This window comes from Manacus vitellinus, unplaced genomic scaffold, assembly GCF_001715985.3.
Source record: "Manacus vitellinus isolate BGI_N305 unplaced genomic scaffold, ASM171598v3 scaffold_14_pilon, whole genome shotgun sequence".
In the NCBI taxonomy this organism is placed as follows: Eukaryota; Metazoa; Chordata; class Aves; order Passeriformes; family Pipridae; genus Manacus; species Manacus vitellinus.
In genome coordinates, this window is record NW_021939063.1 from 83,353 (window position 1) to 108,960 (window position 25,608).

The following is a 25,608-nucleotide window of genomic DNA, read 5'->3' on the forward strand; positions in this document are numbered from 1 at the left end:
CACCTGTCATAGTTGCTAAATCCCATATAGTATGGGTGACTTTTCTTTTGGCTAGTATCCATTACATTGTCCAGTCATCCCAATTCATAGCGAGTCAGTGTGTACATTGCAGTTGACAGTAACAGAAAAGCCAGGAATGAATCAGAGGAGACTTAGACCTGCTCTTGCCCACAGTCAGTTCCTACTGGTGAGAGAGGAATTTTGAACTTCAGGGAACAGAATTTGCCTTTTTGGCAATAAGCTCCTTGATCACTAGATCCTGACAGAGGAAGATACTCAACCCATCCCACCCTGGTTCAGGGCTGGACAGAAACAGCTTGGCATCTTTCAATGAGCTGTGCAACCTTAGATATTTCCTTTTATCAAGCCCCTCCTTCCTTTCACAGTACATTTGGCCACATCACATAGTGGAGTAGGAGGCCAGGAAATTGTCTCTGAATGGAAAAATCTAGCTGCCATTTCTATTAACTCATCCAGCAGAATAACCTTCTCAGTGATTGTTAAAGCAGCGGTATTTTTTTTATCTGATGAACTTGCATCTGTGGGTAGACAGAGAGTTTTTTTAATATATTTTTTAAAAACCATTAGTTTTAATAATAACACTATTCGTGGAGACACATGTGAAAAAACACATTCGCAGCATGGATCTGGCCAGACTGGTCAGACACCAGAGCTTTCCTTCATAGTAGATCTGCATCAGGTTGGAGCACAGCTCAGCGCAAACCGGGTGGAAAAAACAACTCCTGGTGTGATGGCCTTAGTTGGACAGGTTGCAACCATGGCTTTAACACCAGCTCTGCTGTGACTAGATGCCTGGGCTTTGTATGTGGTTTTGAACTACCTGAGCCTTCATGAGATCACCAGGAGTCCCTATTGGGACTTGCTTTTTTAACTTAGGATGCAATGTTACCCTATCCATAACACGCGGAAGGCTCTGTCTTAATTCAAAGTTGGTTGTTTTCCTAGTAATGCCATATTCTCATCTTGTGTTCTGGACTACTGACTAGACCGCACAAGATCATATCATATCAATGTGATAAGATCCAGTCCCTCCTGGCTTCAAAGTCAGTGAATCTAAGTATATTCAGCTACAAAGCCTCAGTTCAAGTATTTTTAATGCTGAATTTAAAAACAATACCCTGTTTGAGGTACTTACTGGAAAAGGCCAGCATTTGTAGGCTGGCTGGCAATAAGAGGGAATGCTGCAATGCCTTACCTTCACATACAGGGGAAAAAAGGAAAGGAAGGTCAGATAAGGACAGCTAGTATTTTTATAGGGAAGGAAGCTTTGCAATCTCCTAGTCTGCAGCTGCTACACCGAAAGAAGTCATCAGGAGCTTTCAAACCTCACAGTTAATGTGGCCTTTCTGTTGAGCTGTTTTGAGTATTTACTCTGGTTTTCAGTTTTATCCCTTTTTCCTCATCTTGTGCAATAAAAGCTCCATGCACTTCATGACTTATTGGGATGCAGAAAAAAGACTGGAAAAGGAACTCACAGGTTTAGTTTCTAAGCAACTGTATATGAATGCCTAGTTTCTGCTCTCATCACAAACTGGGGTGCACTTAGATTTTTAATTGTTCACTTATTTTCATAGAAAAACTGAGATTTAGATACTTTGACCATGTAGAGCTGACTAGAAAAAATGGGAAATTCAACAGTAAGAGCCCAACCTGACCCTGATAGAGGAAACACACAGGGTCATCTCCTTACAGGGAATACAGAGGATAATTTAACCTCTAAACAGGTTTGCCTGAGGACTGTCCTCAGGCAAACACTGAATACTGCACTAATGCTCTCCTATCACTTGTACTTTGTAGCAATACTGAAGAAGTGGGTGCTGAAATCACACTCTGTTAGTTTCACTGAATGAAAGCTGCTGCTTTTGACCACCAGCTACTGCTATGGAGATACAGCATGTGGTGACAGCACCTTGGCTCCTGCAAAGGCAGGCAGAGCCCCTGGGTTAGGAACCTGCCCCACGCTGCTCAGCAGCAAAGCTATACCTGTGCACAGCATCAGCCTGCCTGCCCTGTGTTGTGCCTCACCTTGCACCCACTGCCACAGTTTGATTCAGACCTCCCCAAAGCCCAGGCAGCTTGAAGTACCTGAGCTTCTCTAGCCATTGCCTGTGAAGAGGGGACACGTGTGGCACCAGCAGGCAGGGGTAACAGCAGTGGCTGGTAAGAACCTGGAAAGGGCCATGGCAGCACATTGGCCAAAGTCTCTCAGTTGTATCCAGGTGATGGCAAAGGCCCCTTTACAAGTCTGAGTCAGAGAAGAAGGATTCTGTAGGAATCAGGCTTTGACCTGAAAACATTTCAGCATTGAGAGCTCTGAATGCAGGAGACTTTAAGCAATGGTTTACCTTCAAAATATTTGCTGGCTGCTGCTGGGGTGATTTTCTAATGCCTGGGATCTTATCACTGGAGTTTCAGATGGAAGCCTTATTTCTCACTTCCAGCTCAAAGCTGGGGAAACCTTTTGCTATGTACTCTTAAATAGGTGCCCTATTATGTACCAGAGCTGGCTACATATGTGCCCATGTAATTTATAAACCACTTCAAGATTAAAACCATTTTTAATACAAGGAATAAAGGACCCAATTAAGTTTCATAGGGAAAATTATTTGTTCCACAGCTTAAATTTATAGCTTCTTCCTCTTTTTAAGTTCAGAAGTGTTGCAAATTCTAGCACAAGGCATGTAGACATTCATGTTTTTCATGTCAAGCTGTTGGATGCAATGAACCAATAGGACAATCTCATCCTTCATTTTTAAAAAGTATGTTTGGGATTAAGAAACACTATAAAAATGAAACCAACTACACCAAGAAAAGAAGTGGTAAAAGGCAAAGTAAATAAACAGATACCAAACTCATTGTATGCATAAGGGTCTGATGGCTTGATCAAGTGAAATGTTCAATATTAGGTTGACAGCATTGGGGAATTCAGCTGAAAATGTGTATGAACTAATGGATAGAAGAAAACATGTGCTATGATCTCCTTGCCATACTTAACACACTCTATCGCAGTTTATGGCATATCTTTTAATTCCTAGGAAGCATAGTTTAAGAATCAAGAAATTGTAATAATCATTTCAGAAAAAGTATTTTAAGTCTGTATGCCCAATTTCCATATCATTTTTCACAGAATTTCTATGAAGGCATCTTGAAAGTGCTTGGAGAAAATGATGAAAATGAACAAGAAGTTGTTAAACTCAAGCAGGGCTTAAATGAACTCCCTGAAATTTATGAATTACACCAAGACATCCTGGGAGAACTGGAAGAGAGAGTCCTTAAATGGTACGTACCGATGGCATGGTTCAATGGCCTTAACATACCTTCCACAGCAGATGGGTGAACTCATTGCTGTTCCCTTGACCCCACCAGGGAGGCTGGGATTCCAGTAGAGATGAAAGGAGTAGAACCTGAACTACTTCAGCAGATTTTGCATACAGACAGGAAGGAAGTAAATGTAGAGGCTGTCAGGCTAAAAAATCAAATACTGAAATATTTGTGCAGTTATAGCCCATGACCCTGAAATGGCTCCATCAGTCAGTGTGAGGATAGCCTGCTTTGTATGCATTCCCCTCTGCCAGTTCATAGTTATCACAAGTGGCTTCACACTCCTGGCCTGAAGGTCGTAGACTCATGCTCTGGGAAGCAGGAACAGCAGAGATCAGATCCTAAAGATCATCTGCTTACAGAAATCTACATAGCAGCTGTGCAGCTCTCAGATGAGGGACAGCCCCTCGCTCCCAGCACCAAGGCTGGGCTTCCAAGCCAAACAGACGCTGGCAGCCTGCTGAGGGACTCCACCTAAGCCAAACATCCTTACAGGGCGAAGTCTTTCCATGAAAGAATAAGATCATGCCTAAGACAGACAAAGCTCCAAAATTCATTCAGTTAAAGAGACCTCTGACTTAAGCCAGCTTCCAGGCTCTATTCTACCAAACTGCCGAAATAAAAACATCTAAGAGAAATTACCTCAGCAGACCCAAGCTGACTGAACCTACAGCAGCCAGCACGGCCCCTGGCCTAGACTGAATGACTCTGGCTTTCCCAGCTTCCGATGGACCCTGCAGCCCCACACCTCCACCTTGCTGGACTCCAGGAGACAGTGGTCATGGACAATGGCTGATCCTACCTCAGCACTGCCACTGAGCAGTTAAGGAAGTCAGTTAGATGAGGAGAATTTTTCAGTAACAACCTTAAATGCAGGGCACAGCTCTCCTCATCAGCTCTGTACTTCCAAGTCAAAGCACACAACAAGGAAAGAAAAGGCTAAAGGGAGTTGTGTATTGGTTTGTGTCCACCCAGGGGCTATTGGCAGAAAGACCATGTCATCAATGATTTATGATTTACACACTTGTAACACAAACAGAAGTGGTGTTTCCAGCTGGGATATAAAACGACTCGTGTTCTAAAGAAGCCACAGCCCTATTCTAACAGCATGCTACATGTTCCCTAAGACAAAAGGGACACAACTGGAACTGCTCTAAGATTCTGTCCAGAACTATTCTGTGGCATTCTGTTTTACTCCGTAAAACAGGACTATATTGCAAATGGTGCCAATGCAACAGAATGACATATGTGACAGATCTGCACTCATACAGGGTCCCAGGTCTCCACCGTGCTTGAAGCTTCCAGTAAGTCCTTCCCTATGCCTTCGCTGCCCCAGACACCCGTGTTGTTCTGGACATTCCCAGGAACTCATGTTGCTCTATTAAGTATGATTTCTCTTTTGTGATCTCAGATTTTGTTCTGTTCTCTCCTTGTACATGCTCAATAAAAATTTCAATACCGTGCATCTGAGACAGATGGTGGTGAGGCAGTGCTGAGAAGCGGGCAGTGAAGGAGACCTGAAGATCTGGTATTACAACAGAAGATGTCATATTCTCCCCCACAAACATTGCTCAAAGCACTGCAGCAGCTGAAGGGTCTGTTTACAGAAGCAGGAGCTGTATCCTGGAAGGGGCCGCTATGGACACATGGTGCTGCTGTGGCAGAGGCACAGCCAAAGGACCACCTCCTTACGGTGCCCGTTCTATAGCAGCCCGTGGTGTTGTCCAGTCTGTCACAGAAGCACTCCCTCTTTCCTGCCATTTAACCTAGTAGCTGCATAGTGTGCTGAGCCACTGGGCATCTAATACAATGAGAAGGAAGTATCACTCTGCTTCTTTTTATTTAGTTAGTTAGTTAGTTAGTTACTTATTTGCTTCTTCTTTTCTTTCTGTGGACGTAGGGAGGAACACCAGAAAGTTGCTGATGTTTTTCTCTCCAGAAAATCAAGGCTGAATCACCACACAGCATACATTGTGCAGTTTGACAGGAATTTGTCTTTGCTAGATGAAATGTGCCTTAAATATTCCCAACTGGCTACCATGATGCAGGAGTTTGAGGTAAGGCTCCCATGTTTTTTTACTTGCACTAATGCATGGCTTTGCCATGGGGAATACTCAAAAGATACTTTTTTCTGCAACTCCACCAGTATTCACACATAGGGTAGAATTTTCACAGATCCTGGTGCTAGAACTGAAGTGAGAAGTTCACTTGTGCATGATGTGTTTCTGTTTCTGTATCTGTTGCCCATATACCCCTGTGTTTGCACACAGAATGTATGTTGGTGAATTTACAGATCTGTGAGTATATTTTGTTGAAACATAGTGAAGTGGTTTCTCAGTCACTTATTAACTTATCAAGCTCTTTGAGGATGTGTTAGAGTTAATAACTATACCTATGGCGATAGTTTGGTGTTGAGCTCACATTCCCCTGCTCTTTGTGTTTTCTTTCCCCTCCACTGAGGACAGCAGAGCTCTGGTGATAGCCCTCAGAGTGTGAAACACCAGCTTTTGAAAGTGGTGCAGCGTGTCTTCCAGTATCGTGTGCTGCTCACAGGTCAGTAAAATCACTCTCAAAAGTACCCAATGGAAACACAGCCAAGATGTTCTGTGCCTCCACTGTGCCTCACATTGATGCCAAGACAGCTAAAATAGAGCTAAAGCAGTGTGGGATTTCCTGGGAACTTCAGTATGCTTAGTACAGGATACAGGAAATGTCAGGGAGCCTGGGAAGAGGTAGGCACTTCTTCAAGACAGCCATGTTGAAAGGTCACAAAAAAGTGTAGTCAGATGCTTTTAGCCATTCCATCTTGGCTTTTTCTTTCTGTGAATCAGAAGAGGCAGAGTTCAGCCTCACTGCCAGCAAACAGGCTTGATTTTTTATTGTGTCAAGAGCAATTATCAGAGACAGTAGAAGACAGTTGGCCTCAGCAAGGATACTCTACACTGCATCCTGCATGACAGTGGCAAGTACCACCTCCTTCATCAACAAAGCAGTGGTACTCAGTACTGTACCCTAAGTCCTGTGAACAGCACACCTAAGGCTAGCGATAAGTCAAAAACCCAGTCCAGTTTTGCTGCATTGTAGGAGGCAGAGATACAAATTCACATTAACAGATTTTACATTTACAGTAATAGCTTCCCTTTACATTCAGGACCATATGTATAACTCCCACCTGGAGTCTCTCCAGGGGGGGTTGTGTTCCTTCTCTGCAAGCCACAGCAAATCTAGCAAGCCTGAGCCTGTGAGGGGAGCAGGCTTTCTGAAGCAGGATGTGGCCCTAGAGGGAATTGGGAAGTTTAGAACTGGCTGGGGAAGGAAATGTAACAATGAGTCCCAGTGTTGTCAAGTAATTTAGTCAGAACACAAAAGAGCAAGGATCCAAAGACATAAAGATGGAGAAGTGCTTTGGGAGTATGTATTTAAGGGGGTGAAGAGAGATACAAGATGAGTTATGCATGGGACAGTAAAAAGGAAGCCATAAACCCTGCCCATACAGCCAATGAAGGGCATGGAATACTAGAAGGGGGTCCTATAAATGCAGCAGAACAAAGTGACCATATGAAAACTTTATTGACAGCATAGATTAACATCAGTTTCTTCATGCTCCAGACACTTTGATCAAGGATGCAACTCATTATTCTCAGCTGGGTTTGCTTTTTTAGTACGAGCAATACAAACGAACACCAGATGCCAATAGTAGGACTTTATTCCTGTCTGACTTGCTTCCCTCTCTGGATGTGTCTACATTAAGGGTAACTTCCCAGACTTGTGGCTTGCAGTACTTAGCAGTCTCACATGATTCTTACAGTAGTGCATGCACACAAATACTGCATCAAAGTAAAAGGAATTGGCATATCCCCATCAGAAATACCCCCACTATCCTCTGTTTTCTCTTCCCATTTCTGTGGTCCAGAAGAATAAATTGCAAACATGCAGCATGGTATTTTGGAAGAAAGCTGGAAGGGCTTCAGTGAAGCTCCAGTGATTAGATTTCATCTATGCTTGAAGCAACTTCAGGTCCTCCTTGTCCTAGGTACTGACAGAAACTGGGAAAATGAAAACTTTTGTGTGTAGTGAGATAAGGTCTGCTGGATTAAGATATTACAGAAAATAGTTTTACTGCTTCAGTTCTTCACCTCAAGAAACCAAGCCACTCTTTGCCTGTTAGGACAGAGGGAGTCTGGAACAGTGCAATCTTTCAGATTCTCAGGTGTATTTGTGTGTTCATAACTGGCTGTTTCTACCAGATAAGGCTGGTATTTATTAGGATATTGCTTGCCAATTAATGCACCACAGCCAAAAGGACTTGCCCACTCAATCCATAGCTAAGAACAGGGCTTGTAGCAGTGAAAAGGAACACTAAATATTGCCTGATGACACTGCACAACCCCTTTCCTGCCTGCCTGAGTACAGGCAGATGCTCTCCAGAATGCAGGTAAAAGCCAGGTAAAGTTCAGGATGCCAGGGAGGGCACAGCACTAGAAAGAGAAACGTGTATGGATAGGGCATTCAAGGAAACAGACATCCATGCACAGCACCATTATCAGCACAGAGGTCTACTTCTTGGATGCAGAATTCAGGAGTCAGGATTCATCAGCAAGATAAGAATGAGGTATTTCTAGATTAGGCTTTTAGAGCTGTGGCACTCACATGCTACATTCTTTAAAAGCATAAAGATGCAGACACAGAACAGGCATATGATCCAAGAAAAGTAGTCCAGACAGGTTAAAGGTTTGTATATAATGCAAATATAACTGCTGTAACTCTAAGCCTTATTGTATCTGTTTTACAGAACCTATTTTCAGAATATGACTGAGTTTGGTAGTAATCATTTGAACCCTAGCACCAGAATCTCCTCATAAAAAAGCCCATAAAAAGCATATGATTTATTTATTATAACTATAAATATAGCATTAATTCAGATAGGAAAACAGAATTCATTAGAAAAACAAATATTTGTAAAGTGGTGCTACTCAGCAATTCTCCAGACTGAGAAATATTGTTGTCACTGTTTATTCATTTATACCTGCCAAATTATATGAGGAGTTCAAATCTGTATCAGTGGTCTTGCATTGATTCTCAAAGTAGAATGCAGTCAAAGATGAGTTTTTCTTTGGCAATATGCTATATATAATTATTTGGCAACAAAGTAATGTGGGACATCCCTGGAAGTGTCCAAGGCCAGGTTGAACAGGGCTTGGAGCAACGTGGGCTAGTGGAAGGTGTGCCTGCCCATGGCAGGAGGGTTGGAACAAGGTGATCCTTAAGGTCCCTTCCAACCCAAACCATTCTAGGATTCTGTGATTAGGATTTTATGTTTTAGCTAACAGCACTACAAATTATGTCAATCTGTATTCTGATTATTGGATGTCTGTGTTTGTTGGATTATTTTCTACAGATTACTTGAATAATCTTTGTCCTGATTCTACAGAGTATGAAGCCACACAAGGTAAAATGAAATGGGTAGAACAAAAATGCTGCTTGTAAAGAGGCACAAGACCTACACTGGTAGTATATGACTATTTTGAACATTTTGTGTTAGTAGGTTAAATGTAAGATCTGTAAGAACTGATTACTAATTTAGACAAGTTATTTAGGACAAGAACCCTTTTCTCATTGAAACGTAGGCTTCCTATGGACTTATGGAAGAAGAAAATATCATCTATACAGGCATGGTGCAGACACTGTAGTTCTGGCCCAGTCATTGAGGAAATCCTAGTCCTCTTTTGCTTTGTCCACATCTGGCCTGGTCATTGTAAAGTGAACTGGGATGGCTCCACCTGCTTGTTTTTGTACTGTTATCTATGGTGTGCCTGCTACGCTCTGTGAACTTCGGAGAAACCCGGGAGATTTGAATCGTGTATCTCTATTCTGGATTCCTTAAGCCTACATAAACTTGAAAGACATTACATAAAAATCAGTTCTGCATAATCAAGAATAAATCCAGATGTTCAGCTGTTAACATCATCCTTTCCAACACGAGACAGATAAAACAGAAGCCTCTTACTCCCACTGAAGTCAAAGCAAGGTTTAGCTGTGGCCTCTGTGGGAGTAGGTTCCAGGCTGGAGTAAGCAGCAATAACATTGTATTAATGAAACTAGTTCACTTCTCTTACACTGAGTGTAAATCCAAACCAAGTCATAGGAATAATGTCTGTGGCTGTCTGAAATTCAGTCAGTCTGTTCTGACCAAGAGTAGAGACATGCAAGATTTCGGACTCTAGTCAGTGACAGTAGAACTACAGCTATACTAGTAATTTAAAGAACACCAAGGTGGACCCTCAAGCCCTCTGGCCACAATTGCCTATCTTGTTTGTGGTTAGCACATGCTTGTCCCATTTCTGGCCAGCAATCATTAGCATGCTCCCAGGTTTGATAGGAAGCCCTGTTTCACAACGGAAGGGATGTGAAATAAAGACCCAAGCCATGTTATGCCACTGCTCTCAGGGCCAGCAAACATACTCTATTCCAGGTTGTTTGTCAGTGGAGAATCCAGGATTTAATTCATGTCACCACTTCATACACATTTCATTCTGAAAGGGATGCCATGTCCTCTCCCTCAGCAGTAAAAGGTACACCTTAAACTGTACATCTCTCCCTACCACAAGCTCCAGTTGCCAAAAATCTGCAACTAGAAAACATTGCAAGATTTTGTGCCACACTAGGTGCTTAAAAGGGACCTCATAAGCTCTCTGGGTCATCACAAGTATGATGCAGTTTGAGAGAAGGGAATGATGAAGGGAGGAAGGGAGGACAGCACTGTGTGCCATGTCAAATTTTCTGCCCAGTTGCATTATGAAGGTGCCAAAGAAATCAAAGGAGCTTGAGCTTTTTGTTTTTTAAGGATGCCCTTGCAAACAGAAGGGATTTCGGCTGTTCTCTTACTCTTTTATGTGATATGTGGTGTTCGTTTTGCTTAATTCCTCAGCTGCCTTATTCATTGTTTCTGAAATCACGGACCGAGCCAATGACAGCATGCTCCAAGCGGTGAGTCCTACCATGAGCTCTCCTGATCAATACTGTTGGACATCTGCTGTAGTGAATATGTATCTCCGCTAAATTCTGAATCCTCCTCCATGGTGAAACTCAAAGGCTTATACAGATCTGGGTTACAGTATTGCAGATATGAAGTAGGTCTATGCCCTATGGTGTAAGACACCATAGCCAGCAGCACAATTTTGTTTCTCTCTTGGGGGTTACTGAAATGCTATGCAAAGCAATAAAGGAACAGGTGGGAATTTTCAGGGTTCTATTTCTAGACAGCCAGCACGTCTTTTCTTTCTCTCAGATTTAAAAAAAAAAAGGCAAATAATTACTCTAATTACAGAAGAAACTGAACAATGTCAGTCAATTTAGAGTGTTAATAACTTGTGCATTTGGTTAAAGTTCTAAGCAATAATTTAGACTTGGTATGTACTGGGAAGGAGGAAGATTGCTGCTGCCATATACCAGCTCATCAAACTACACTCTGAAAAGCTGACAGGAACATTGAATATGAACACAGAATATTAATGAATACAAATGAATATAAATGACTCATTATTAGCTTTTTTTGTTTTATGATAATAACACTGTAGCGGTTTTTCTCTGGGAACTATTAACCCAGGATTTTCAGGCACATTATGACAATAGCTATCTCCACAGCATTTTCATCAGGTAGGAAAATATTACTTGCAATTTACAGATGTGCAAACAGAGGTGTAAGGCCCACCATCACCGAGAGCATTATGTCTATCTGTAACTCCAGGAGATGAACTAAGCAGAGTTTGTATTGCTCACTGAACATCTACTGATCTGTTAGAGGCCCTGCGATGCTAGGAGATATAAATCATTGTTGCTGTTAACAGCTGGTGAATTCCTTGGGGAGGTGGTCTTCCTGCATAGACATAATGATAAAATTATGGAAGCTGCAAGTTCACTGCTAAAATGGCCAGAGAAGGATGTCAGCCACCCACATCTGCAGTATTAGCTGGGTGGAGCTCTGCTTTTATTTTTTAATTGTAGCTTGTGAAGCATCTTTGAAAGGAGAATGATGATAGTTTTAAGGACGATGAAGAAAAATATATAGACAGGGAATTTAGGCGAACTGTAGGGAAACTATACCCCCCCCAGCTGCCCACATTCCCAGATAAACCACTGTCCTTCACATGTGATGGCTGTTTGACTTTCTTTAGGAAAAGAGTTTGATACTTCTCTGTCCATTTCCTGGTGAACACGTGTCCATTTTGCAATCATCAGCATTTCAACAGGCATCTCTGCCAGCAGTCCTGAGAAAAGCTGAGCTGCAGCAACTTCTCCTCTCACTCATGTAGAAACCCAAATGAGTAGTACTAGTGTGGGCACGAGTGTGCTCATAGGAGGGCACTGCCTTTTCTGTGGATGAAGATCAGGTTTGCATTGTGGAAGCTGTCAATTTGACAACTTTTGCCAGGGCTAAAATACCCTTTAGTGATGGGAAAGTCTTTTGCAAATATCTTTTGCACATGTCAGCTGTCCCATGATCCCTGATATTTCCGGTGCTATTAATTTATATGTTGTTTCCATTTTGTTGGCCTGTAGTATTTTAAAAGTGACCTGAAAAATTCCATTTGTTGCTTCCTGCATTTCAAAAGAGATACTTGACACCCGAAATTCTTGAAAATGTGTCAACTGTGAGTTATATTGGATGAGAACAATGCAGCCCTGTGCTGGTCAAGCCTTGTAGGTGTTTGCATATATTTGATATGCAGTTACTGATTAAGAACTAAACTTACTATCATGCTAAACAAGTGTAATATTTCACCAGGGCAGTAACATATGGAGGCATTTCAGGCTTATCTTAAAAGCAAGCTGAGATAGGTACATTAATTGTGTTAGCTGAAATCCAGGTAAATTAGCCTTGACATACCATCATGTTGATATGGATATGCTCCTTCTGGTATCTGTGATAGCTTTATTAATTAGTTGATTCTGTAGACAGCACTGATTTGTATAAGGCAGATACACTGTATGATCTAATCAACTCTAACTAATCCCAGTGGTATCTTAATGCCAGTCAATGGAGCAAAGGAAAACAGACCATTACCTGTGTAGCAGAAATCTGTACTCAAAGGCTTGTCAGGTCATGATGCTGTGTCAAATATGATCCTTAATCTGCAGTTTATCTGGGTGCATAAGTGAGGATTTCGGATACAACGGCTAACTTAGACAGGAGACTCCTACCTTTTAGGCATATTCCAGCAATGACTCATTGCTGCTGGGCAGCCCATTCTACTGTTCTGATCAGATAAAAACCACAGCTGAATGCTATGCACAAGCCTGTTTTAACAGCCTCACCTGCAAAATGGAAGGAGATTTGAAAAGACTAGCAATATTGTAAAAGTACAGATATGCCTTCTTCTTTTGTCTTATATATTCACCTGATAGCATTTTTTGTTTTTTAATGAGAACGCAGGCTTATCTAGATTAATCTTATTTACCGTCCTCATAGATAAGTTCGTGCCTCGTGCCAGTGCGCACTGAATGACTGTGCTTTAAGGCCAGGTAAACAGTTAATAATATCAGAGTTTGATCATACTTTATGATTTTTGCAAAGCATCAAAACAGAGATGCAGCTTCATTGCCTGCTTACTAGTTTACCTTCTAAATCCCCTATTGCAAAGGTATTAATTCATTATCACAGAATATAAACCTCCAGATAATCATAGCAACAGTCTTATAGTATCAAAGACTCCTTTGGATTATCTGTGTCATGGCCCTAACGCACAAGCCTTTGGGGCAGATACTGCACTTTGCCTCTGCTTCTAGTTTATTAGTTCCCAGAGCCAAAAACTCAGCAAAGAAGCCAATGTATAAATACTGTATGAAGTTAGCAGGCCCTTTGGAAGGTGAACTGAGAGATCAGAGGTAACAGAACTATAGGAGGCCACAGCAGATTGAATGCTGGTGATTCTATGATTCTGTGATGAGGTTTAATAAAATTTGAAAACCGGAAGAAGACTTTCTGGGCATAAAATACTTGGTCTCAGTTCTCTCTGAAACCTAATTCTGTAATATCAGTTTTAAAGAAATAAAATGGTGAGGAGGGGTGAGGGAAGGTTTGCCTGCTTGTCTAAACCCACTCTCCATGTGGGCTTCTAAACGCTATTTCTCTCCCCCAGGAAAACCTGCAGAAGCTGGTACACATCGAGCACAGTGTGAGAGGGCAGAGTGGCCTCCTCCAGCCAGGAAGGGTGAGTACTGCAGGCAGACCTATGCTGATAAGGGCATTGTTTCTGGCCAGCTATATCTCCAGTTGTGTGGATGGCTAGATTTCAGGCCTCTACAGGTGTTGTTTACTGAGCTACTGTGATAAGAGTTGGAGCACTGGTTTGTGTAAAAAGCCATCACTCTGGCAGTGCACAGAGAGCCTCAGGCTGGGAAAGACATGCATTGTCTCTGCATCTACACAGAGCAGCCATTTGATTTTTCACTCCAGCTGTTCTCAGTCACCCCAAGTGTAGTGTATTTTGATGGAATTGCTCTTTTCCTCCTCATATACTCCTGTCAAAAGGCTGCAACACTAGCAGGAATTGCTTACAGCTTGAAAAGGCTCAGAGTTTTATATGGCTGGGTAAGATTTAAAATCAGGGGAAATGATTTGTTTTCATATTTTTACTTTCACCATTCCCCTGTGGTGCTTTTAATGCAAGTCATTATTTTTAAGCAACACATCAACTGAAATGTGAGAGAATGTACAGCTCTGTCTTGCCAGCCACATCAAATGCAAATTTCTTCTTCTGGCTTTCAAACCTGTCCAGTTTCCTCAGTTCCAACCTGCCTCTACACTTCAAAAGATTTCTTTCTTGAATTCTGCAACTCTGAATTTCCCTTAAGTCCAGCAATATATTTAGCAAAACTCATGAAGCAATTTTCTAGTCATGCATACTCATAGCATAAGAATCCTCATCAGCCAAATACTACAAATACTACAGTCAACCTCTGTTTTTCTCTCTAAGAAGGTATCCTCACTTGCCTTTACCAGGTAATGCTTTGATAAATTCTGCAAAGCTCAGCATACAGAATTTGTGGGACTGACCTCTGATTATAAACTCTCCTTGAGTAGAAAACTACACCAGATTCTGTTCTTCATCTGAAAAGAATAGATGATTGTTGATCCACTGATGTAATTCAGTTATGCCAGACCTTTTCAAATGTTACGGCAATCAAATTCTAGTGTGCCGGTTTAGCTGCCTACATATGCAGTCCTACCTACATATACAGTAACAAGATGGACTGACAAAGTATTGTGCTTGCAAACATGTACAGATTATGTATGCAGGTATAGTTAGGTGGATGTAGAATGCTGAACCTGAAGATTTCAACTTTTCTCTTTGGTCTGTCTATTTTAGAGGATTTTAAAGACAAGAATTCTTTTCTAAAGCCCTTTACGTGTTAGCTTTGCAATCTGTCACACTCACCTCGGAGCACAGTCCACAGTGCAGAAACAGTGGGCTGAGGACAAGTGGGCTTCCAATCCATTTTGTACTGACACAAATGCAAGTCATAGAGGGCAGCAGGGCTAATCCAGGCAAAGATTAAACCAGATCATAAGGAGTAACGCTAGAAACAGGTGTGGAGGTTATCTATCTCCTCCTGTGCTGATGAATGCGGTTGGAGTAGCTCTTTCCCCAGGAGGAATATTCTCTTTTGTCAGTAAGATTTAGAATAAGGAGTCTCAGGATTACAATCTGTTGTTTTCTCCTTCAGATCTTTGTTAAAGAGGGAACGCTGATGAAAGTTTCTGGCAAAAACAGGCACCCTCGGCATTTGTTCTTGGTAAGATTTATATTTTTACTGTCTCATATCTTCCCATACACTTATGCAGCCCTGAACCCTGGCAGAAACTTTCAGGCTTCAAGTCATGTAACCATCGGCAGTGATGTGGTGAGTCAGTTCCTGTTGCTAACAGGGCCTGTAGTCCTTTCACATGTCCCATTGGCCCTGCATACAGGAATATGGGCTGTAGAGCCCTCCAGTTGTGCCACACTCACATACTGCCTTGACCAGGCCATAATTCTGCAAAGGAGTGCAAGTTTCCAAGGAGACTGGGAGGATGTGAGCTCCTGAATACCTTCAGGAATTAAGCTTCACACTTCAAAGTCCTAAGACCTTAGGAGATTTGCTCAGAAGCAAGAGGGAATACCCTACTGCTAAAGCTCTCTTTGGTTGCACTTGGGAGAGATTTGTATCTTTGATGCTGAAGGACTGGGTTTTAGTTCCTGCTGTCCACATCTATGTAAATTACCTGATAACTATGTGCATTGCCTCAGTGTAGTTCCTCTAAACACACACCTCCAGCTTCCTGTTGATTAGAGCAACAATTTTTAATGAAAGTTTGCAAAATTCTAGGATATTTAAGAAAAATGAATCTTTCAGCACTTGGCTGGAATACCCTTCACAAGAGTCCACAACCTTACTGCAAAAATTGCAAGTATTTGCAAATCAAAACGATGAAACCTCACTGTTTGGGCAATATACTATGAACATTCATACTTTCTGTTTTGCTTTACACACTCCATTGAGCAGTTAGAGAGTATCTGAGACTCCAGGCTCCTGAGCTCTGTTCTCAACTTTTCAGGTAGCTTATTGTGTAACAAGAGGGATTATTATGCACTAATCAGTATGAAGGGGAAAATAATACTTGCCTGTGTCTTAGGAGTTTGTTACCTGCTTACCTGTAAACGTTTGAAAAATTCTTCAGAGCTCCTTCCCAGAAAAAAAGCCATAAAGAACTGAGCATTACTGCTGCTATTAACATTAAAGTACTGTTTGCAGAATTTATTTTAAAATAAATTACTTTTCTGCCCAGAATAGTTATTTGCTGTGGCCTCTTTATGTGCTGACAGCTTTTCACCATGGGATCATTGTAAGGAGGAGAGATGGCTTATTACAGAAGTCATACATTTTGCATTAATCCTTCTTATTTCTCCCTCTTATTAATAATTCCTATTTGTGCATGAGTGGATGCACAAGCTTCTTTGCCTCCTCAATCACATATTGCAATCATAATCAAAGATCAGATGGGACACAGTGCTAGCACTGCACTTTTCTGATGGTTTCATTGGTTTCTGTGAAAATTCAGACTTTCATGTCATGGATTTCACCCAGATCTTCAAATATGAGATTGCTGCAGTGCTGTTACTGAGTCAACATCAACTGAGTCAGGACAACTGGCTTCTGGAGCTGGTAGGCAGAGACAGGAAGCCGAATAGCCTCCCTGTAATCCAAGAGGAAACAGCGACCTGCTGAGCCACTTGGATCCTCACAAGTCTATGAGACCGGATGGGATCCACTCAAGGGTGATGAGGGAGCTGGTGGAAGAGCTTGCTAAGCCGCTCTCCACCATCTACCAACAGCCCTGGCTCACTGGGGAAGTCCCAGATGATTGGAAGTTGGCGAATGTCACACCAATCCACAAAAAGGGCTGCAAGGAGGACCCGGGAAACTTCAGGCCCGTCAGCCTGACCTCAGTGCCTGGCAAGGTTATGGAGTGGATCATCCTAAGTGCAATCACACAGCACCTACAGGATGGACAAGGGCTCAGACCCAGCCAGCACAGGTTTAGGAGGGGCAGGTCCTGCCTGACCAACCTGATCTCCTTTTCTGACCAGGTGACCTGCCTGGTGGATGAGGGGAAGGCTGTGGATGTGTCTATCTGGACTTCAGCAAGGCCTTTGACACCATCTCCCACAGCATACTCCTGGAAAAGCTGCAGCCCACAGCTTGGACAGGGGCACCCTGTGCTGGGTTAGGAACTGGCTGGATGGTGGGGCACAGAGAGTGGTGGGGAATGGAGCTGCATCCAGTTGGAATCCAGTCACTAGTGGTGTCCCCAGGGATCACTGTTGGGCCAAGTTCTGTTTAGTATCTTTATTGATGATCTGGATGAGGGGATTGAGTGTACCATCAGCAAATTTGCAGATGACACCAAGCTGGGGGGGAGTGCTGACCAGCTGGAAGGCAGGAGGGCTCTGCAGAGGGACATGGACAGGCTGGAGAGTTGGGCTGATTCCAAGGGGATGAGGTTCAACCAGGCCAAGGGCCGGGTCCTGCCCTTTGGCCACAACAACCCCCTGCAGCCCCACAGGCTGGGACAGAGTGGCTGGAGAGCAGCCAGGCAGAGAGGGACCTGGGGGTTTGGATGGACAGGGAGCTGAACAGGAGCCAGAGTGTGCCCAGGTGGCCAAGAAGGCCAATGGATCCTGGCCTGGCTCAGGAACAGGGTGGCCAACAGGGCCAGGGAAGTGATTCTACCCCTGGACTCAGTGCTGGTGAGGCCACCCCTGGAGTGCTGTGTCCAGTTCTGGGCCCTCAGCTCAGGAAGGACATGGAGGGGCTGGAGCAGGTCCAGAGAAGAGCAACGAGGCTGGTGAAGGGACTGGAGGACAAGTCCTATGAGGAGAGGCTGAGGGAGCTGGGGTTGTTTAGCCTGGAGAAAAGGAGGCTCAGGGGAGACCTCCTTACTCCCTACAACTACCTGAAAGGAGGTTGGAGCCAGGTCAGTCTCTTCTCCCAGGCAACCAGCAGTAGGACAAGAGGGCTCGGTCTTAAGCTGTGCCAGGGGAGGTTTAGGTTGAATATTAGGAAAAAACTTTTTACAGAGAGAGTAATCAGGCATTGGAATGGGCTGCCCAGGGAGATGGTGGAGTCACTGTCCCCAGATGTTTTTAAGATGAGACTGGATGTGGCATCAGTGCCATGGTCTAGTAACCACAGCAGTGTTGGATCAAGGGTTGGACTTGATGATCTTGGAGGTTTTTTCCAACCCAGTTGATTCTCTGATTCTGTGATTCTATGAACACTGATGGACTGTAGTAACAACAGTAAATGTCAAAATCATGACTTTTCTGTGGCCAAGGGGAAATGGCTATGCCAGAATCTCCAGGAGATGGTCTTAAGAAACAGTGTTCTCAGCACTACTGCTATCTACTGATGACCACTACAGAACAGATGATAATTACATCCCTACTGATCTCTTTTCTAGAACACTTGCCTTTGCTAGTATTACAAAAATATTTAGGAGCTGTGGCTAAAACTGAGACCACATTCCAAGATGTTGTTACCCTTTTGTCTTCCAGTGTGTTAGTAACTGCCATCATAACCATAGTGGTCATTTTCAAGAACCAAGAGACACATAAATCTGGCTTCTTTCCTGGTCTAACACACGAAAGTTGCCATCACTTCAGGCTTCCTGTATTGTATCTCCTGTCTGGGCAGGGCGAGGATAATTGGATCTTTGAAACCTATTGGCAAATATCTACCTTTGGGTTCAGTGATTTTTTTCTACTCCAGTCTCCTCCACCATGAATGCTCCTCAAGTTGCAGAGCAATTCCAGGTATGGTGAATTTGCAGGAAAGTCACTGTGGAATATAGTAATTCTTGCATTAACACTGGAATGGTTTTGCATTATCTGCTTGTCACTGCTGTTTTGCTATGGATTTTCTGTGGTGTCACCACCACTATGCCACTACCACTCCTGCACTGCTTAAAGGACTATTTAGCCTGTGGATACATAAAGATAACTACTGCATAGCTATATCACTGTATTTTCATCTTGGCATATAGCACGTTTACTGCATCGGTTGTAAGTCCCTACCAACCATCACTGCCAACACCTTTTTCTAACAGGCCAGGCCTGCATGAAAATATCCTTCCCTCTACCAGTGCATCTACCCCAACCCACAACCCACATGCTGTCTTGATTCTGATACCTGGAGACACTGTAGATGAAAAACCCATTTCAAAACCCCAAGACTAGAATAATCTCCTAAACACTGTCTCTAAAACTCATATTTATTTAAAGCCTTTATCTGGTAAGGACCATATCATAATCCTCCGAAGCCACTGGCAAAACTCAGGTTTATGTATTAATAAAAAACCGAATCTTTCAGAATTGACTTTGGTTTTGATGCTTCAGATGTCAGCTGCCACTCAAAAAGATTACCAGAAGCTAGCATGTATAGGTGTCATTTGGTTTAGCTTTGATGAAATAAGCGTATTTACCTTAGCTATCCAAAACAGATTTTTAGATGAAGAGCATTTTCTGAAGTTCTTAGTAGTGAACTTACTCTGGCCAAAGCTAAATCAAGACCAGGACCTGGAGGGAATTTCAGTGCAAGAGTACACACTGAAGAATAACCTTGAGAATTTAACCTGTACTCAACCCAGGGGATGAGTCCACCAAACTAAAGCCGTAACTAGAATATGCCTTAAAAATTGGGTGCATGCCAGACTCCTACTTGGCCTGTGCTTTCAGGATGTGTTTTGGTGGTGTGCGTGCTTGTGTTCTGAATATATCTCCACCCATAAGGAGTATGTCTGTGCACAGCCCATATAGGCATGAGAGGGTAGAACACACATTTAAGGGCTTTTGATGGACCTATGTTTCTGCAGCTGTATGGTGTTTGTAAGGTCAGATGAGCTGTCTGTTTTGTGCAGGCTGATGGTATTGTTGAATCTGGTGTTTCCTGGCAGGATGTTTGGTGAGTTTTGCTGTGCATCTGTTTCCTGAGTCCAGTCTCTGTTTACAAGGATGTTGGGGCCTCTGTGCAGCACAGTATGGGCAACTTTGCAACTCAGACACTGTCTCTTATCTCACCCTTCTAAGAATTTCTCTACAAAGGCTGCTTGTGTTGCAAGTGGGATGCAGGAAACTGCTATCAAATGGGAGACTCTTAAATGCTCTAGCTGGCAGGGCCGGAGTATAGGAGGCTTTGGAGTCAGAGCTTGGAAAATGCAGCTCCAGCACATATTCAGGCTGCCCCACTGACACTCGGGGTATGTTTAACTCAGACTTGAATAGAAGAACACAGGGTTCGTAATGAACTAGCCTTTAAAACATTCAGAAAAACCAAACATGGTGAAGCTTTTAGACAGAAAGTACATTACTTATGGATGCCAGCAGTTCAGCAGGGCATAAACTTGTTTGGATCAATAAATTTGAATACTGTAGGTTAGAAAACTTGCACTTCCCTCTGATGTTACTGGGTACCTGTCACAACAGAGGGAGTTATAAAAAAAGTAGTAACAGAAAAAAAGGGAATTAAAGAACATGTGTATCCTTCTTTCTCTGTGTTGTCAGCTGTTATTTGGGGGACCGTGTGTGTGTGTATGGAGCAATGCAGAATAAGAATATGTCCTCCAATATTGAACTCTGAGCAGTCTAGGGATCTCAATTATTCAAAAGTATTCTGGCAAACAGGAAATGAGTTTGAAGCCCAAAGACTTGTGGGAACTCCCTTAAGGATTTTGGCAGTCCATCTCTTCTACTGCAGATTCCTGAGAGGCTCCAAGATCAGCTTTTATTATGGCCCAGTCCTCACTGCTTCAGGGAACAGTGTGCAGTGTGAAGCAGGAGGATGCATGAAACCACTGGTACTGACAATAGTTCTGTCCATACCAATCATATGGTCACCACTCAGGTCTCTTCTGTAGATGTGGCAAAGGAGACAGCAGTGAGTGCAAACCCTCTGTTTCTTCATGATTACATATGCCTTGCTTCACAAGCTTTGAAATATTTGTCATAATTTCACTGTGTCAAGTTGTGGATTGTGGGATCTCTAAGTCACAGCCCACTGCTACATACTTTGGTGTACTAAAACAGAAGGATGAAAAAAATTCCAATGGGCAATTATAAAGGAAAGTCTTCATTAATGTTTAGTAAAATCTTGGAATATTAACCAGAGCTGTCATGACAACAGTATGCACCACAGTGTTGTTCTTAATCAACAGTAATAAAAGAATAAGCTGCTTTTTGAAGAAATATATAAGTTTTACAATACATAAAATAAATGGAATTTGCTGTTCAAGAAACCCCATAACAGATTATGTCAGAATCCTGAAAATCTCTCTTAGGAGTTCACTTGCTCAGGCTTAGTGCCCAAGTGCTGCAGGGCTCCATCTTAGGCCCTGTGCTCTTCAACATCTTCATCAATGATTTGGATGTAGGACTGGAAGGGATAATAGCAAGTTTGCAGATGATACAAAACTGGGAGGAGCTGTTGAGTCCCTTGAAGGCAGGGAGGCCCTGCAGAGAGACCCCAACAGATCAGAGGATTGGGAATCATCAACCATAGGAAGTTCAACAAGGGGAAGTGCCGGATTCTGCACCTGGGATGAGGCAACCATCCCAGATGGACAGACTGGGAATGAGAGGCTGGAAAGCAGTGCCAGGAAAGGGCCCTGGGGGTCCTGGTGGGTGGCCAGTTGGCCATGAGTCAGCAGTGCCCTGGCAGCCAGGAGGGCCAACCCTGTCCTGGGGGCATCAGGCCCAGCATCCCTGGCCGGGCCAGGGAGGGGATTGGCCTGCTCTGCTCTGCTCTGCCCTGGGGCGGCCTCGCCCAATATTGGAGCAGTTTTGGTCACTGCAATATAAGAAAGATATTAAGCTCTTAGAGAGCATCCAAAGGAGGGCAAGAAAGATGGTGAAGGGCCTTAAGGGAAAGCCATAAGAGGAGCAGCTGAGGTCACTTGGTCTGTTCAGCCTGGAGGAGGCTGAAGGGAGACATCATCAGGGTCTTCAGTTCCCTCACAAGGGGCAGTTAGTTGGTATTGCCAGGTAGTAAATGCAGAAGCTGCCTTCCCAACTTGAACATGTCATTGCCTTTAAAACAAGTAGCTGTTCACCCATACTGGATAAAAAAGAGCTGATTCTCTCCTTGCTTAGCCATTAGCAACAGTCAAAAATGGTAAATGCAGGTCTTGATCTAAGCTGGGTAGCTTGGGCCTGTCTTTAGTAACAGTCTCAGCAGTTCACCAAGTTACTGCTTGTTCTGGGTATCCCCCTCAGGAGTAATGGGCAGGCCTGCAAGCCATATTGCAAATTATTGATTTTGTCTTTCTTTTCATATAGATGAATGATGTTCTGCTGTACACATATCCCCAGAAGGATGGCAAATACCGACTGAAAAACACCTTAGCTGTGTCAGGCATGAAGGTAATGCCTCATCTGTATTATAGGCTGGAATTAAAGTTTTATAGTGAGCTGTTAGTGCTTTGCTGGTTTATGTCTCATATCCAGCAAGGGGAAAGAGGGAATGGACCTGTTATCAGGGGATTCCCTTGCCTCTTACAGGAGACAGAAGGAAGAATAATATAAAACAAACATAAAAAGATAATCTATAAGTCTATGACTTAGTATGACAGCCTTTTTCAGGCTGCATAAATAATACAAGCCAAAATCACAGTTACCATCTGATCATGAAACTGGAAACAGAAAAGATTTATTATCCGATTTTGTCCATTCCTCTCCTCATATCTCCAGCCAATGCATGATCATTCCCTTCAACATATTCACTAGAGCTTAGTCTGCCTGGTTTTAAACTCCTGCTACTCAAAATTTACACAAGCCTGGTTTTCATGTGCCTTTTATCTGTTATAATCAAAAGCATCAATGGGTTCAAAAAGTAGTTAGCCAACTTTATGGGAAAAAGGTGTATTGGGAGCGATTTCATGCAGTGATATAAACACAGTCTCTTCTTCAAAAAATGTATACATTGCAGACACAATTCATCTGTCCTTACACTCTTTCCCTAAGCATCCATTGGCACCAGTACCTGTGCAACAGGAGATACTGGACTGGAGGGGTCTTTGCTTCTTACCTAGCCATACCTCCTGCCAAGAACCTTCATAACTGTTCTATAGCTAATATGCCAAGTTGCATTTCTGTGAAAGAGAATTTGAAATTACAAACCAGGTGTCTGATGATCAAGAAAACAGACGAGATGAGAATTACTAATCATTAATTCCAGTGGAATAACAGGGGAAACTTAAGGTATTGTGAAAAGGTGGGAGCCTGATAACCCCAGGGACCCGATAGCTTAAAACTAACTCAGGGATCCCATCTGGTGTAGGAATTGCCAAAACATTCTACCGTTAAGTGAAAAGGAGTTGCAGAGCAGGTACTTGTTGAGGTATATTTGAAACATTGAGTCACTAACATAATGATGCTTGTTAACAAAAATGTATGAAACCATGAAGCTATGTTTCTCCCCAGTGACTGCTGCTATGAGCAGGCAACTAATACACTAGATGGCAGGGAAAAGATTTTAGATGAGCTGTAGCTTTTAAGTTTGTTGGGTTTTTTTTGCTCCTAAAGAGCCTTGCTGCAGACAGGCATTCACTGAACTGAAGTGCTTTGCTGTAGAATGTCTGCATGTCAGAAAGAGATTTCTGTTCATTACAAGCATAGACATAACTTTTTCCAAAATGCTCTGACACTTGTCAGACTAAACATCTCCTAAGCTTGTCACATTAAAACTGAACCCCGATAGATACTTCATCCTTATCTTTATAGGCTGGATTAAATTATTTCTTTCCTTTAGCACCAATTGAAATAGAGAGCATTCCTCATTACACCAGCAATACAGCAAACAAAAAACCCCTACCTGCCTACCTCTTTGCATTGAAATATGACAAAGATGGCTGGGACATCATAGATCCGTATGCATTGAGACTTGTATGGTGTACTGGTTATAGACAGTTTAACTCATGTCCACATTCATGTTCATGGCATTTGTTTCTAGGTCAGTCGCTCAATGACAGAAAAAGCCCAAAACGTCCTGAAGATTGAATATGATGAACATTGCCTAACCCTGTCAGCAAGGTATTGTTCCCATGGCAGAGGGTGTTACATTCTAGAGCTGTGTCTCTAGATTAGTCCAACCAATACCCAAGACTGAAATGGTGTCTCATTCTTTTTTAACTCAGTATCGATCTGCTATTGTGACAGACAATGGCTGAGTACTTGATTACATAATCAACAGTCATAAATGTGAGGCTCATAAACTACAACTAATTCAATTAATGTACTCAGTAAAGATTAGAAGTTGGGTCTTGATAACATCTTAAAGTGAAAGGAAAGATAAGAACGTTTGTTACAAAGAAACCTGAGTACTTTCCATTATCTTTCACATGCTTTCCCTGCAACACTAAGAGTATGTTATATCTCACTCTTACAAGTTCCCTTGTTACCTCATACCACTGGGGCTGCAAAACTTCTGGAGAAAATAGTAATTAGGTAATACCATGCAACAGATATAAAAGCATTTAATAGTGCTTAAATGACAAAGCCAGAATTAAACCTTATTGGCAAGCTCATGGTTTTTCTAATAAAAGAAATTTCCCTAATGAATTTGTGTACTGCTAGTACTGACTGCGACTGGGAGTCAAGATCTCTGTCCTGGGATTACACGCTAATGCCAGAAAGAGATTATAGGTCAGCTTCTGATGAGTATTTTTCCTGCTTCTAGCCCAAAACTATCCTGCAAATTTACTTACAGCTATAGCAGAGAGGTGGCTAGCTTGATTTCCATGTGTAATTTATTACAAAAGACATAGCACACTAGCAGTGGTATTAAAAGTCTTCCAAATAACAAGGTCTTCAATGCTTTTACACACTGACATTCCCACCACCAGTCTCCAACTACAAAATGCCTGGAAACACAGCAGACTTCCTAAATTACACAGTGCAAGAAAAAGACAGGGAGGGCACTTTCTTATTCAGAATCAGAATTTGGAACTCTCATCCTTCCCAGAGCACTTACCATCTGTGGGCCATGCTCAGCTATCTGTCAAAGCCTTTTGGTCCATTTCCTTTTATAACCATAACCATATCTGAGATTATCTTAGACCTGTGCACTCATCACAGTCCTTAAAATATACACACAGTAATTTTGAGTTACCTGCCAGTTACAAAAGCAGGATGTATACAGTTCTTCTGTATTGCAGAGGGGAAATAACTGCTGTATGTCCCCATTAGCCAGGGCAACTAAGCTGGCATCCCTAGTGAGCAGCTTGAGACACTTTGCTTGCATTGTTAGGATGTTTCTTTGCCTTTTGTACTCATATCAAGTCCATGCTTAGCTAGCCTAAACAAAGCATGTGAGGCCACCATGAGCTATGTTTATTTGGTAGTAGGTAGGACCAGGGCCTGAGACTAAGGCTGCCCTTCTGATAACAGCCATATGGAGACTGGGACAGATTCCCTTTCCCTTCCTTGTGCTGCTCATTCTGGTACTGGTCTGCCAGAAGTCACCCCAAACATTTTTTCCTCTCTCTTTCTGTACTGGCTGGCAGAGCTGATACACCAGTTGGTCAGCATGCTCTCCTAACCCCACTGCACAACATTCTTGACCTGCCACACTCACAAAAAAAGCACCAAAGGCAGAAATGTACCAGAAAGCTTTAAGTGTCCCTGAAGACTGTATATTTTACTGCTCACATCAAGGTGCTGCAAGTCTGCACTG

The 25,608-nt window shown here is 42.7% G+C and overlaps 1 protein-coding gene across 1 annotated transcript in view; it reads left to right on the forward strand.

Annotated features, from left to right (window-relative positions):
- The window catches only part of FGD5 (FYVE, RhoGEF and PH domain containing 5), an 85,977-nt gene that overhangs the window by 45,854 nt on the left and 14,515 nt on the right, over positions 1 to 25,608 (forward strand). The window contains exons 6-14 of the mRNA XM_018068637.2: positions 3,149 to 3,300; positions 5,243 to 5,399; positions 5,808 to 5,895; positions 8,741 to 8,791; positions 10,271 to 10,329; positions 13,482 to 13,553; positions 15,070 to 15,138; positions 22,215 to 22,298; positions 23,887 to 23,966. Of these exons, the coding sequence (XP_017924126.2) occupies positions 3,149 to 3,300; positions 5,243 to 5,399; positions 5,808 to 5,895; positions 8,741 to 8,791; positions 10,271 to 10,329; positions 13,482 to 13,553; positions 15,070 to 15,138; positions 22,215 to 22,298; positions 23,887 to 23,966 (812 nt within the window). The remainder of the gene's footprint in view (positions 1 to 3,148; positions 3,301 to 5,242; positions 5,400 to 5,807; positions 5,896 to 8,740; positions 8,792 to 10,270; positions 10,330 to 13,481; positions 13,554 to 15,069; positions 15,139 to 22,214; positions 22,299 to 23,886; positions 23,967 to 25,608) is intronic.